We start from the raw sequence: 13,140 nt of genomic DNA, 5'->3' as shown, positions 1-13,140 counted from the left end.
AGGGCTCAAACCCGTTTCCCCTGCATTGGCAGGCAGATTCTCAACCACTGCGCCACCAGGGAAGGCCCCCAAAACTCTGAATTATTTTTTTAAAATTTTAAAGAGAAAAATGTAGTTTACTTACTTTTGAATATTCTCTTGAACCTGATTAACGGTGATTAACTGTTAACAGTGATTAACAGGAATTAACTCATCAGGGAGTTCTCCAGGATTTTAATAATAGTCCAGGATTATGTGTTATTACCACATCATTTGTTAGTATTTAATTAAATAGCTTGGTGTTAAATTTTTTTAAGGATTTTACTGTATAACCATTTAAAATCTTGACCATAGTATTAATTGCCTAGGTAAATTCTTTTTTTTTAATTAATAAATTAATTAATTTGGTTACACTGGGTCTTAGTTGTGGCAGGTGGGCTCCTTAGTTGTGGCATGCGAAACTTTTAGTTGCGGCATGCGTGTGGGATCTAGTTTCCTGACCAGGGATCAAACCCAGGTCCCCTGCATTGGGAGCACAGTCTTAACCACTGTGCCACCAGGGAAGTCCCCCTAGGTGAATTCTTTTATTTATGTTCTGTATAGATGGACATCTACAACCAGCTACCTTTTAGAATAATCTGAAATCCTGAATTAGTAGGTTCTAAATTAATCATGTTTTTATCTCTTTATTCAACTAACTTCTGCCAATACTCAGCAAACACAAATGTGATTTTCTCTGAGTTATATTCATTTATGATCCTCTGTGGTCCACTATTTAATTCTGCTTTCCATTCTGAAAGAGCTCTTAACCTTTGTTCATTAATCATGGGAAACAGTTGTGCAACATGCCTTGACATTAAGTTGAACATCTAAAATTAGTCCTGTAACAATCAGCAGTTGGGAACAAGGTTTTAGTAGTTTGTGGTATATGTTAAGTAGACATTGCAAGGTTGGAAGGAACTCCCTAGAAATAAGTAAGTGACTTGTGTTATGTGTGTGTGCATGTACCTGTGTGTATACACAATTGAAAGTCTCTTTTTATTAAGCAGATGGACAAATTACATCTGTTACTACAAATGCATTATAAGCATCTTTATGCACTATGCTGTTTAATCATTTTAGAAGAAAAATATATTTATTGAAAACCTGGTATGCTAGAATGGATTTTTCTGGATGTTTCTTTTGTGGTTTTCAGTTTTTAAAGGAATAATTGTATTACATATACTATATTTCAAGTGAATGAATTTTTTTTTTCTCTTCAGAGTTTATAGAAACCCATTCACAAAAATGACATCCTGGTTATATGAATGTCTTTGTGAAGCTGAACTAGCACAGTATTATCCTCATTTTACTGCCCTTGGCCTTCAGAAAATAGATGAATTAGCCAATGTTACAATGAAGGACTACTCCAAATTGGGAGTCCATGACATGAACGACCGCAAACGTCTCTTCCAACTTATCAAAATCATTAAGATTATGCAGGAAGAAGATAAAGCAGTCAGTAGCCCAGAGTATCCTCTACAGACAAGCAGTCTGTGCATCAAGCCTCAGAAATCTAGATCTGGCCCTCGAAGGCAACTGCATTTTGATTCTCCTGCTGACAACAAAGACAGAACTACCAGCAGCAATCAGTTTGAACTGTGCAATTTATCACATTTATCTGCAAGTGAACAAAAGTCTAGTTACCTAAAAGTACTAGAGCATTTGCTACCAGATGATTCCCAGTACTGTACAAAAACAAGAATTCTGAATGCCACAGCTGCTGATTCCTACCTACAAGAAGAAACTAACACTTCACTCTTTTCATCAAATCACTTTTCTCCAATACAGGGAGATTGTGATAGTCCCGTTATACGAAGAGTCTCTCATGTTTCAGGGTATAACTATGGAATCCCTCATTCCTATATCAGGTAATAACTTATTTTTTTCTTCTTTAATTTTGGAGGGAGGGTAGCCTTAGGCAAGGGCAGGCTTCTCCATGACCAGAGGAGACCAACTATTCCATATTTACAGAAAACGATAGTGAACAGCTTCTGCGGTGATAATGGAAGTAACTTGATAGGGCAAAATTAATGAAGAATTTGGACTTTCCAGATGATATTGTTCATATGCATCAAGCAGCTGCTACTTACCAGGGTCTGCTATTATTCCTATAGCAGACATATTTTTATTATTATAGTGCACGTAACATAATACATCTAATGCATCCATGAAAATATCAGTAGTTAACTAGCCTCTGCAGTGAAAAAAAAATTACACAATTCACAGGATTTTTTTTTAAGGCTATCAAATTCACTTCAGCCAGAAGGCATGAAGCTTAGTTAAAAACAACTGTTTAATTCGACTAGTTGAATTAAATAGGTCTTTGGAGCAATTGATTTACCTGCACATATTGAAATATGGTCCTGATTTTGAGTGCTTTCTACAATTCCAGCCCTGGAAGGACAGATGATTTTGGTCATTTCAAAGAGTAAGACCCTTTTGATGGAGTTTAGAGTTTGGTTGTCAGAGTGACAGTGCTTTGAGTTAGGATTTGAAATAAGGTCCCTAAGAGGTGAAATATCAAGTAATCCCTAATACCAACCTTGGTATATGATAGAAAATACATTCTTTTAAAAATAATGTGTATTGTTTGTTTTGTTATTTTAAAAGTTATAGATGGTGAGTTGTGGAGAAATAAAATACATTCTTAAGCCACTTTTTTTAAAAAAAAAAATAAAGGCTATTATTCATACCTTAAAACAAAGTATTTACCTCTGGTCTTATATTGGCTAAGGTTTCAGAGGATTTCATAACCAACTAGTTCTTTTATTCTAAAAAAATAGAAGACCCAATTTTAAAGGTAAAAATGCCTTTAGTAATTTGAAATACATAAGTGAATTCGATAGTGTTTTTGGAAGAAAAAAAATTTTTTTTTTGGTTTGGTTTAGCAAAGCACAGAGCATATAGTACTGTTTTCTTCTTTCAGTTGTCAAAGGACTAGATTGTTCTATGATCATCAATGCCAGGATTGTTGCTGTCCTATTGGTGAGCTCAGTGGTGAAAGAACAAATAGTTTCTTGAATGTTAGTCTTTTACTGAAAAACACATAAAAATCTAAATTGGAATTATTTATAAATAGACTAAGATGTGACTTTGCATTATTTATTTAGATAGAATGGATATTTTAGTTTAAATATTGCTGTTTTATTTATTTGGCAAATATAAAGTACCACCTCTGCTTGCCCTGATCCTAGATATAAAGATAATTAGGATATCTGGAGACTCTCAGACTCATAGGGGGCAGGGTAAGTGGGAAGACAGGCAACCATATAGTGAGATAAGAGCTCTCACAGAGGTTTGTACGTGGCAAACCCAGAACGAAAGCTATTCAGTTGAGCTTTCTCACTTTATATCATTATTATCATACTCTTCCCATTCCTTTTTATATTAGAGAAATAGAGGTAAGAAAGTACATTTTCCCCAATAATTCTCAATATTGTCTTCTCACCCAAACCCTAAGTAGGAGCCAGAGTTTCAGAACCCTGAGAAACTCCCTCACCAACTTAAGGCTTCCTATTAGTGAGTCATCCCTGTCCAAAGAGCATTCTCTTTGGACACCTCAAATCAGGTAAGTTCAAAATAAATTACTGGACTCAGAACTTTAATAAAAGTCTAAGGCGTTTAGATAACTGGCTGCCCTGACTTATTTAAGATCTTGAACAGACCTAACTCTAGATGTATTAACTCTGCATGTCAAACAGATATATTTTATTTCTTCTAAGGAAGGTTGAGCAGTAAAACCAGAGCGTTTTAGAATACATTAAAACTTTTTTTTCCCCCCCCTGGGGAATTCCTTGGCAGTCCAGTGGTTAGGACTCAGCGCTTTCACTGCTGGCCCGGGGTTCAGTCCCTGGTTGGGGAACTAAGATCTGCAAGCCATGCAGCATGGCCAAAAAAGAAAAAAAATTGTTCTTTTCTTATAAAAAAATCTAACATATGCAAAAGAAGAGAAAATAGAACAGTGAGCCCCCACATGCCCATCATTCACTTTCAATGATTGTCAAGATTTTGCCACACTTACTGTCAAAATGGTACATTTTTTTAGACGTCTACTCTACATTGGTTAAAAAAACAAAACATGCTTTAAAGGGCTTGAGTAGTCTTTTTTTTTAATTGGTGTATAATTGCTTTATAATGTTGTGTTAGTTTCTGCTGTACAATGAAGTGAATCAGCTATATGTATACCTGTATCCCCTCCCTCTTGGACCTTCCTCCCACCCCCACCCCCCATCCCACCCATCTAGGTCATCACAGAGCACTGAGCTGAGCTTCCTGTGCTTCACAGCATGTTCCTAACCCAAGGAATATTGCCTCAATATTCTGGGTGTTAAGGTTGATGAGTTCACTGAAGTCAGCCAGAGAAGAAATGTATCTGAACAGAAAGATGAATTAGTGGTGAATTAGCACCAGTGGTGAATTAGCACCAGTCATAAAGGGAAGAGGAAATATAGGATTGTGTTCTAACAAATAAATATATATCAGGGTAGGCAAAAAGAGGATGCAAGAAAACAAGACAAAGGGAGTACCAGAATATACCTGGGAGAAACAGGGGGAAAATACATTGAAACCTACCACCAAATTCAAGGTATTTAATAAACCCAGGTAGGATTAAAAAAAGAAATTAGATTGAATGGTCCAGAAAACAGTAAATGTACAATAATAACTGGATTGAAAGGAAGCAAGAAACCTGCTTTTGGGTGGGGTGGAGTAGAGAGGGAGATAGAAGTAATCAGGAGGATTTATAGCGAATAAAAGAACTCAGTGTCAACACTTCAGTATGTAACATATCGTGTGTATATGTGTGTGTGCGTGTATTACACCTAATATGTAACAAAATGTACTGATACTTTGACCTCTTAAGTAGTTTTATCGTATTATTAAAAATTAAAGCCCACTTATATATCAGCCAGAACACCTCAGAGAAAGAGAATCCTTGGAATGAGATGGAGAAAATCAGAGTTTGTGTTCGAAAACGCCCTCTGGGCATGAGGGAGGTACGTCGTGGAGAAATTAATATTATTACTGTAGAAGACAAAGAAACTCTACTTGTTCATGAGAAGAAAGAAGCAGTTGACCTCACACAATATATTCTGCAGGTATGATGCTTTCCTTCTATGTTTGGAACTAACATTATCAAGTGTCAATTTTCTGTTTTTTGTTTGAGTAGCAGTACAAATTCTAAAATCCAGTTCTGGGTTTGGGTGCTGGCATTCATTCCTGATGTGACATTGCATTAAATCATTGATAAACCTTAGCCTTCATTTTTAAAAAATATAGCGCAGTGGGGGATACAAAAACGTAACTCCTCCACTCTTGTGCAATAGAGTTGCATCATTCAGTCACTTAACATGCTTTATGTGAACTTAATTACATATATTCAGTCAGAAAAGAGCGAATGAGGGAATAAAAAGAGTTTAAATAATGAACTGGTGGTAAGCAGGGCCAGTCACTGAGCGTATGCACCAGAGCGACTATGAGATAGTCACACAGTCTCAGTTCTCTCCTGTCTCTCACAGTGTGAACTTCTCATTCTGCTGAGTGCGAGTCTGGAGTTTAATGATGGAGGGTATATTTTTGAGCAAAAAGACCCCAGATTGCCAGCCAACTGCTTATTTTGATTCTCACTTGTATTTGGGCCTAGGCTTAATTTGGTGGACATTGGGCTCCTGAACAGGCCACTTTGTACAAGGTAGATTGCAGTGAGTAAATATAACCCAGGGATGTGATTTTACATCGAACATGTAAGGAGTTAAATAAAACATTGTAGTTCAAACACATTAAAAAATGTTCACTCCCTGCCAGAATGATCATGATGAGTCCAAGGACAAAGTGTTTGATACTGAAAGGAATTTATTCCTAGCTGATAGGTACCCTTGCGATAATTCCTTCAGTCTCTATAAAAGCAGCAAACCCCAAAGATCGAAGATACCATAATTTAGGTACTCTTAAAATTATGAAGCAATTATGAATAATCTTAAACAGGGGATAATCCACCAGATGTTAAGATTTGGGAATTCAGAGTTTGTCTTATCTGAATCTTCCTCCCTGCATGTTCATATTATGTTCATTCTATTCTCTCTCTCGCTTCAAAACCCAGTGACTGGGAGTTCCTTGGTGGTCTAGTGGTTAGGATTTGGTGTTTTTCACTGCCGTGGCCTGGGTTCATTCCCTGGTCAGGGAACTGAGATCCTGCAAGCCACGTGGTGCACAAAAACAAAACAAAACCCAGTGACAGGTAGAAAGAAAAAAAAAAAAAGTGGTGAGTAATCTGGTGTGCAAGCAATTCACCTTAGTCAGCTGAGATATTACTCTACTGGAATAAATCCTTTAACACTGATGTCAAATTGTTAATACTCTCCCCTCTTTAACACTTGCATTGTTCTTTTTTTTCTTTGCTTACCAAAATTGGCTTTCACAGTAACATTCAAAGCAATCTACTGTGTCTTTCTATGGGCACTAAATTACTAGGCCACTGTATAACCAGCCCAGTCACTTTTAACAGCCTTATTGATTGCTGGTCAATGCACAGTCTATTAGGTCTGGGTGGGAGGTATTTATATTGAAGATGGTCCAGATGACCAATTAGTTGTAATACTATCCAGTTCCATGGCTACTTATAGCCATGGTAATAGCCCTATCCAATCACCATCTACCCAAGACTGTCTTAATGATGCTTCTGTCGCAGTAATTCCCTCAAGGAGGCATCATCTTATCTTTTGTATTTTTCCATTATCCCAAAACACAATAACCTTACTTCTTTGTCATTGCCATTGGTCAATACTTATTGAATACCCATAGGTTCCTTAGCACTTTCTCTGCTGTTTGAACTTTGGACCTTCGCTCTCATAGGTCAAAGTCCTTACCTGTCAATGCTTATAATATATGTGTTGAGAGGCCTTTTTTCTCCCCCTTTTTCTTAAGTAGAAAGAAGAAAAGGGAGGTTCATAGCAAACATAGCAAATAAATATTGATACTAGATTCTTTGGGTTTTATTTTTAAACTTATTCAGGAATTCAGATAGGTTTATGTGTCCTTTAATTAAACATCTTACCCTTTCAAATCTTCTTTTGTTACTTATGTGATCATATACATATAGTGTGCTGTCCTACTTACCATTAAATTTTAGGATATCAACGTAATAAGTGAAAAAACAAGGAGACATATCTGTATGTGTTTCATTCCAATTTCTTAAAGAAAAAAATATATAGAGAGAGAAAAAAAGATGGTACTGAAATATATCAAAGTCAGTAGTGGCCATCTCTAGTAGTAGTAAGATTTACAGATAATTTGCTTTTCTTATCTGTTGTTATCCATGTTTAAAATCTTTTTATGCAATCAGCAGTGTTACTCTTATAAAAAAAAAAGTAAGAACTTTTGAATAGGATAGATTTACCTATTTCAAAATCAAAACGGTATGCAATGAAGAGTGTCTCTAGTCCCATTTCCTCCTTGAAGACAACCAGTATTACTTAAGTGTTTTTTTCCAGAGATATTCTCTAAAGACACTAATAACTTTTTTAAAAACTTCTTTAAAAAATAAACTATGCAACTCTGATCATATCAAAGCTGAAGTGAGTTGTTTTTTTTTTTTTGACTGCGCTGCACTGCTTGCAGGATCTCAATTCCCTGACCAGGGATTGAACCCAGGCCACGGCAGTGAAAGTCCAAATCCTAACCAGTAGGCCACCAGGGAACTGCCTAAAGTGAATGTTAATCCAACTTCATTGATAAAATATGATCAAATGAAAGCATATGTGATGCACATGAATTATAATAGTAATCTTGTATGTTTACATATCTTTCATGAAAGATTCATACAAAATTACTGGGAAAATCAGTACTTAAATCCTATTGGAAGGAAAGATACTCATTCCTTTAGTCAATACATGCTTTCAAAGGTGTTTACTCAAGAGCACTTATAGAAAGAGAAGAATAGCCATATACTCACGAAATAAAAGAAAACCCCCCAAAAATGTATATCCACATTTACTTCCGTTCATTTTTTTATTTTCCTGAGAAATGCCAAAAGTGCTTTTGACTTCGTACTTAACTATAAAAACCTACAGTGATATTTGAGCAAAGAATGGATTTGTCTCCTTGCTTAAAGACCAGTTATGAGTTAGATATAAATCATGTCCATTAAAGTCAGATTTTAGAAATATATTTTACTCTTTATTATTGCCATTTTCAAGCTTAATCAAAAGTATAATGAACCCCCATCTACCTATGATCGAGCTAAAACAGAAACATTTAACTGTTCTTAAAATCAATCATATTTTTCAGAGCACTAAATGTTCACAGATCTCTTTATTATGCTGCACAGATTCATTTTTTTTCTCAATTCCTAACTTTTGGAGATTTTTTATTCTTTCTTTCTTTTTTTTGGTCATGCCGTGTGGCTTGCGGGATCTTAATTCCCTGACTGGGGATTGAACCTGTGCCCCCTGCAGTAGAAGCGTGGAGTCCTAGCCACTGGACCTCCAGAAAATTCCCTGGAAATTTTTTCTAATTGATAAATTTGACTTTGTGGACCCAATTTCTTTTCAGATGACCTAACAAATTTCCATTCTAATGTAATGGTACAGGAAACAGAATTGAATTTGGGGTACAGTGACCCACGACAAATTGGATCAAGTCCACTTTTCCAGACTTGCCCATAAAATTTTTTCTTAACTGAATATTTAGAGCAGGCCCAGAAGGTAGCAGAAGATAGGGCCTCATCTCTCATTCATTATGTGTAGACTGCCATTATTATGCTACAGTCACACTTGAAATTATTAGGATTTCTTACTCAGATATAGTTGGGCTGCCAACATAGTGATCCTCTAAATTATGGAAATTATTACGGCTGCTGAAGTAATGCTTTCCAGACCCAATTTAATGGGATTTCCTATCTCTTTCAGATTACCGTGGTTTTTCATTTGGGAGTCATCTTGGACTCCTTTCTCTCCCCAGATATCACAACCAGTCATTGCCAAATTTCTTATGCATCCATTTCCTTTTTATTTCCATTGTCATTGTCTAATTTAGACCCTTCTTAACCTCACCACTGAATTACTAGTGTTCCTGTTTCCAATCCAGTCACAGTATTAAGCCAGATTAGTCTTCCAATAAAATGGCTCAGGTCATCCCTCTCCTTTGCACAGTTTTTTGTCTTTCCACTTTTACTGAATTAAATATAAGCATTCTACCCCTTCCCTTAAGGCTGGTGCCCCAAGACGCCTATAACATAGTCCTAACTCATTATTCTCACCTTCTATTTCACTTTTCTACCTGCCAAGATCCTATATGTCAAACACATTGAATCCTCCCTGTCCCCTAAAGATTCTTTGTGCTTTCCTGCTTTGACTCTTTGCTCATGTTTCCCCTGTGCGCAGAATACCTTCCCTGCCTCAGTCCCTACCTCTTAAATTCCTCTTCCCCCATGGCCCATTCTTAGTACAAGCTTTTTCAGAATGTCTTTCCCAATCAGAGAGATTATGTTTTTCTTTTGAATTCCACATGTGCTTTATCTCTCAAATTTTTTCTACCTTGTGGTCATTTGTATACTTGTCCGGATTAACATCTTTAGGTTGTGGAGTAGGGTAATGGTAGGGTAATGTCTGTTTCTTTGGGCCCCTTGAAGTGCCTACTGCAATATACATGCTACCAGCTGAGCAATAAATATTTATGGAATTATAAATTAAGCTATGTAACCTATGGAATAAAGATCTTCCTCTAGAATTTCCCCCAAATTTCAAATATGCTGGCTCTAGGTGGGCTATGAGGATAATTTCCATAGAATTCAGTTCCTCTCCTAGACCTAAGGAAGATTGGCTCACTGTTGGACTCTTTAATTTACTTCCCTTAAGAGAGAACAAAAATTGTGTGGTTTAGTTTTTACATTGTGAGAACATGTCTACAGAGATTTCAAGTAAAAGAAGGCCCTGTCATTTGACAGTTAATGATTGCTTATTATCTCTAAGTTTGTCATGGACAATTACTATTAGTTAAAAATGTATTTGCGCTGTTATCGTGTGTTAACTAGAATAGTGATGAAGAAAATCAAGAAAGTGTCTCTTTCTATAAAAACCAAATTTCTTTTTCAGCATGTTTTTTATTTTGATGAAGTCTTTGATGAGGCGTGCACCAATCAAGATGTATACATGAAAACTACTCACCCACTCATTCAGCATATTTTCAATGGGTACGATAGATATTATTTGCTCCTCCTGCCTTTTATTTTCTATTTTCCATAAATTTTATTTCTTTATAAATGTTACTTATGTTTTTCAGTTATTTTGAATTAAACATGAAATTGTGTTTTGACCTAATGAATTTAAATTAGACTCTTCTGGAAAATTCAGTGTCTCTATTTATAGGATTCACAAAGCATTTAGAAATATTCAGCAAAATTTCCATTTATACTGAAGATATTGATTCTCTGTGCTTAGTGGAAAAATATAAGCTGTCAACAATATATATATATATATTTTTTTTTTTTTTAATTTTTTTGGTTGCACCGGGTCTTAGTTGCGGCAGGCAGCCTCCTTAGTTGCAGCTCACTGGCTCGTTAGTTGCAGCACATGGACTCCTTATTTGCGGCATGCGAACTCTTAGTTATGGCATGCACATGGGATCTAGTTCCCTGACCAGGGGTTGAACCTGGGCCCCCTGCATTGGGAGCACAGAGTTTTATCCACTGCACCACCAGGGAAGTCCCTGTCAACAATATTATTTTATCAAAGTCCTCAGAATAAGAAGGTGTAAGTGGTTGTAGTTAGTCTGAACTTTTGATAATAGGAATTATGTATTCTAGCTATAGTTTCATTTTAATTTTAAAATAATTATTCACACATAAACATTAAATGGGACAGAGTAGGTACTAGGGGCCTCTGTTGTATATTTAAAATGTAGTCAGGTACAGGTAGAAAATGTTGAACAGCCTGCTAGAGTAACTGATTTCAGAGTATTTTTACTTTTATTTTTTAAAATAACTTTTATAACTTAAAAAAGTTGAGGTATAATTTACATACATTAAGATGCACAGATCTTAAGAAGTACTCAGGTTTGATGAGTTTTGATAGTTGCACGTATCCAAGTAACCAATACCTGGAACAAGATATAGAACATTTCTATCGCCCCAGAAAGTTCTCATGTGTCCCTTTTTAGTTAATCCTCCCACCTTCACCCCCAGGTCTTATATAACCACTGACTTGCTTTCTGTCACTATAGATTAGTTTTGCCTGTTCTAGAATGTCATAGAAACAGAATCATTACAATATATATCTTATGCCTGGCTCCTTTTGCATAGCATAATGATGTTTTTTTTTTATAAATTTATTTTTATTTATTTTTGGCTGCATTGGGTCTTCATTGCTGCGCGCAGCCTTTCTCTAGTTACAGCAAGTGAGAGCTACTCTTTGTTGCAGTGCACGGGCTTCTCATTGCAGTGGCTTCTCTTCTCTAGGGCTTCCCCTAGAGCATGGGCTCTAGGCTCACAGGATTCAGTAGTTGTGGCACACGGGCTTCAGTAGTTGTGGCACACGGGCTTAGTTGCTCCACGGCATGTGGGATCTTCCCGGACCAGGGCTCGAACCTGTGTCCCCTGCATTGGCAGGCGGATTCTTAACCACTGAACCACCAGGGAAGTCCCTAATTTTTTTTTTTTATTTTTATTTATTTTTGGCTGTGTTGGGTCTTCATTGCTGCCCTCTGGCTTTCTTTAGTTGCAGCGGGAGAGGTCTACTCTTCGTTGTAGTGCGTGGGCTTCTCATTGCGGTGGCTTCTCTTTTTGCAGCGCGTGGGCTCTAGGGCACACGGGCTTCAGTAGTTGTGGCTCGTGGGCTCTAAAGTTCAGGCTCAGTAGTTGTGGCGCACAGGCTTAGTTGCTCTATGGCATGTGGGATCTTCCTGGACCAGGGATCAAACCCACGTCCCCTACATTGGCAGGCGGATTCTTAACCACTGCGCCACCAGGGAAATCCCTGTGTTGTCTTTATTGTTGTTGTGTAGAAGTTACTTTTTTTTTTTCCATGAGCAGGTTAAACTGAAGTCTCTGGGGACTTCCCTGCTGGTCCAGTGGGTAAGACTCCACACTTGCAACAGTGGGAGCCTGGGTTCGATCCCTGCTCGGGGAACTAGATCCTGTACACATGCTGCAGCTAAGAGTTTGCATGCCACAACTAAGAGTTTGCATGCCGCAACTAAGAAGACCACATGCCACAACTAAGAAGTCCACATGCTGCAACTAAGAAGTCTGCATGCCACAAGTAAAAGATCCCTCATGCCGCAACTAAGACCCAGTGCAGCCAAAATAAATTAATTAATTAAAATAAATGTTTTTAAAAAGTGAAATCTCTTTCAGATTCAATTCCTATGCACCAAATTTAGGGAGTGCTTTTTTAGAGAGCAAGTTTCTAAAATAAGTTAGAATGTTAAGACATTAGTAAAAAGAGAATTGCAAGTTAGGTGAAATTATTAGGTTAGTTCTTGTTAAGTGTAATAAGAGCTTTCTTCATCTTTTTTTTTAAAAGTTCATCACGAAAATGTTCAGAAGATAAGGTGGATATTATTCTTTATTATTCTCATTTTGCTAGCTCTTCTTCAGTGTGTTCAAATTTTCCTCTTGTAATTCTTTTCCTAACTGTGTCTGCCAGTGTATTCAAGTGCCCACACTGCTGAGAGCCATGGTTTAAAACACAAGGAGTAAACCGGTCTCTGCTTCTTAACAGCTTAAATCTGATTAGCTCCCATCTCTTGATTCTCACACTTCCATGGTTACTTTGCTCTTGTCATATCATTCTTTCTTTGGTTTCTATCTGGCTTCATGTCCTTCTATGTATTCTTCTCTCTGCCCACCTCCAGCCTCCCTCCCCTGTGTCCATACATAGAATTTTTTTCTTGCTGCAAGTAGCTACTTTTATCATTAATCCATGTGATTCCTGTTCAATAGTCTGCAATAGCTACTGACTGCATAATGTTATGTTCACTCTCTACTTAGTACTACATAGTACTAGGGCTACATAGTACGTAGGACCTCACAGTACTCAGGTGATCTTGGCCTCATCTCCTCCTAAAACATACTTTGGCTGGCAGGTTGGCCTCCCAACTCTTCTGTCCATCTCTTATTTTGCATTT

At 37.0% G+C, this 13,140-nt stretch overlaps 1 protein-coding gene across 5 annotated transcripts in view; it reads left to right on the top strand.

The window, feature by feature from the left end:
- KIF24 (kinesin family member 24) overlaps positions 1-13,140 on the top strand; it is a 60,106-nt gene that overhangs the window by 17,983 nt on the left and 28,983 nt on the right. For 2 of the 5 annotated variants that reach the window (XM_067744621.1, XM_067744620.1), the window contains exons 2-4: positions 1,242-1,889; positions 4,928-5,117; positions 10,110-10,207. In XM_067744621.1, coding sequence (XP_067600722.1) covers positions 1,267-1,889; positions 4,928-5,117; positions 10,110-10,207 — 911 coding nt within the window. In that variant the 5' untranslated portion in view covers positions 1,242-1,266. Of the gene's footprint in view, positions 1-1,241; positions 1,890-3,481; positions 3,590-4,927; positions 5,118-10,109; positions 10,208-13,140 lie in introns of all 5 variants that reach the window. The other 3 variants (XM_067744619.1, XM_067744622.1, XM_067744623.1) reach the window with 3 other exon arrangements.

Source organism: Pseudorca crassidens, chromosome 7 (assembly GCF_039906515.1).
Source record: "Pseudorca crassidens isolate mPseCra1 chromosome 7, mPseCra1.hap1, whole genome shotgun sequence".
Classification (NCBI taxonomy): domain Eukaryota; kingdom Metazoa; phylum Chordata; class Mammalia; order Artiodactyla; family Delphinidae; genus Pseudorca; species Pseudorca crassidens.
Note: the sequence above shows the minus strand (reverse complement) of the source record. Positions and strands in the feature narration are given on the sequence as shown.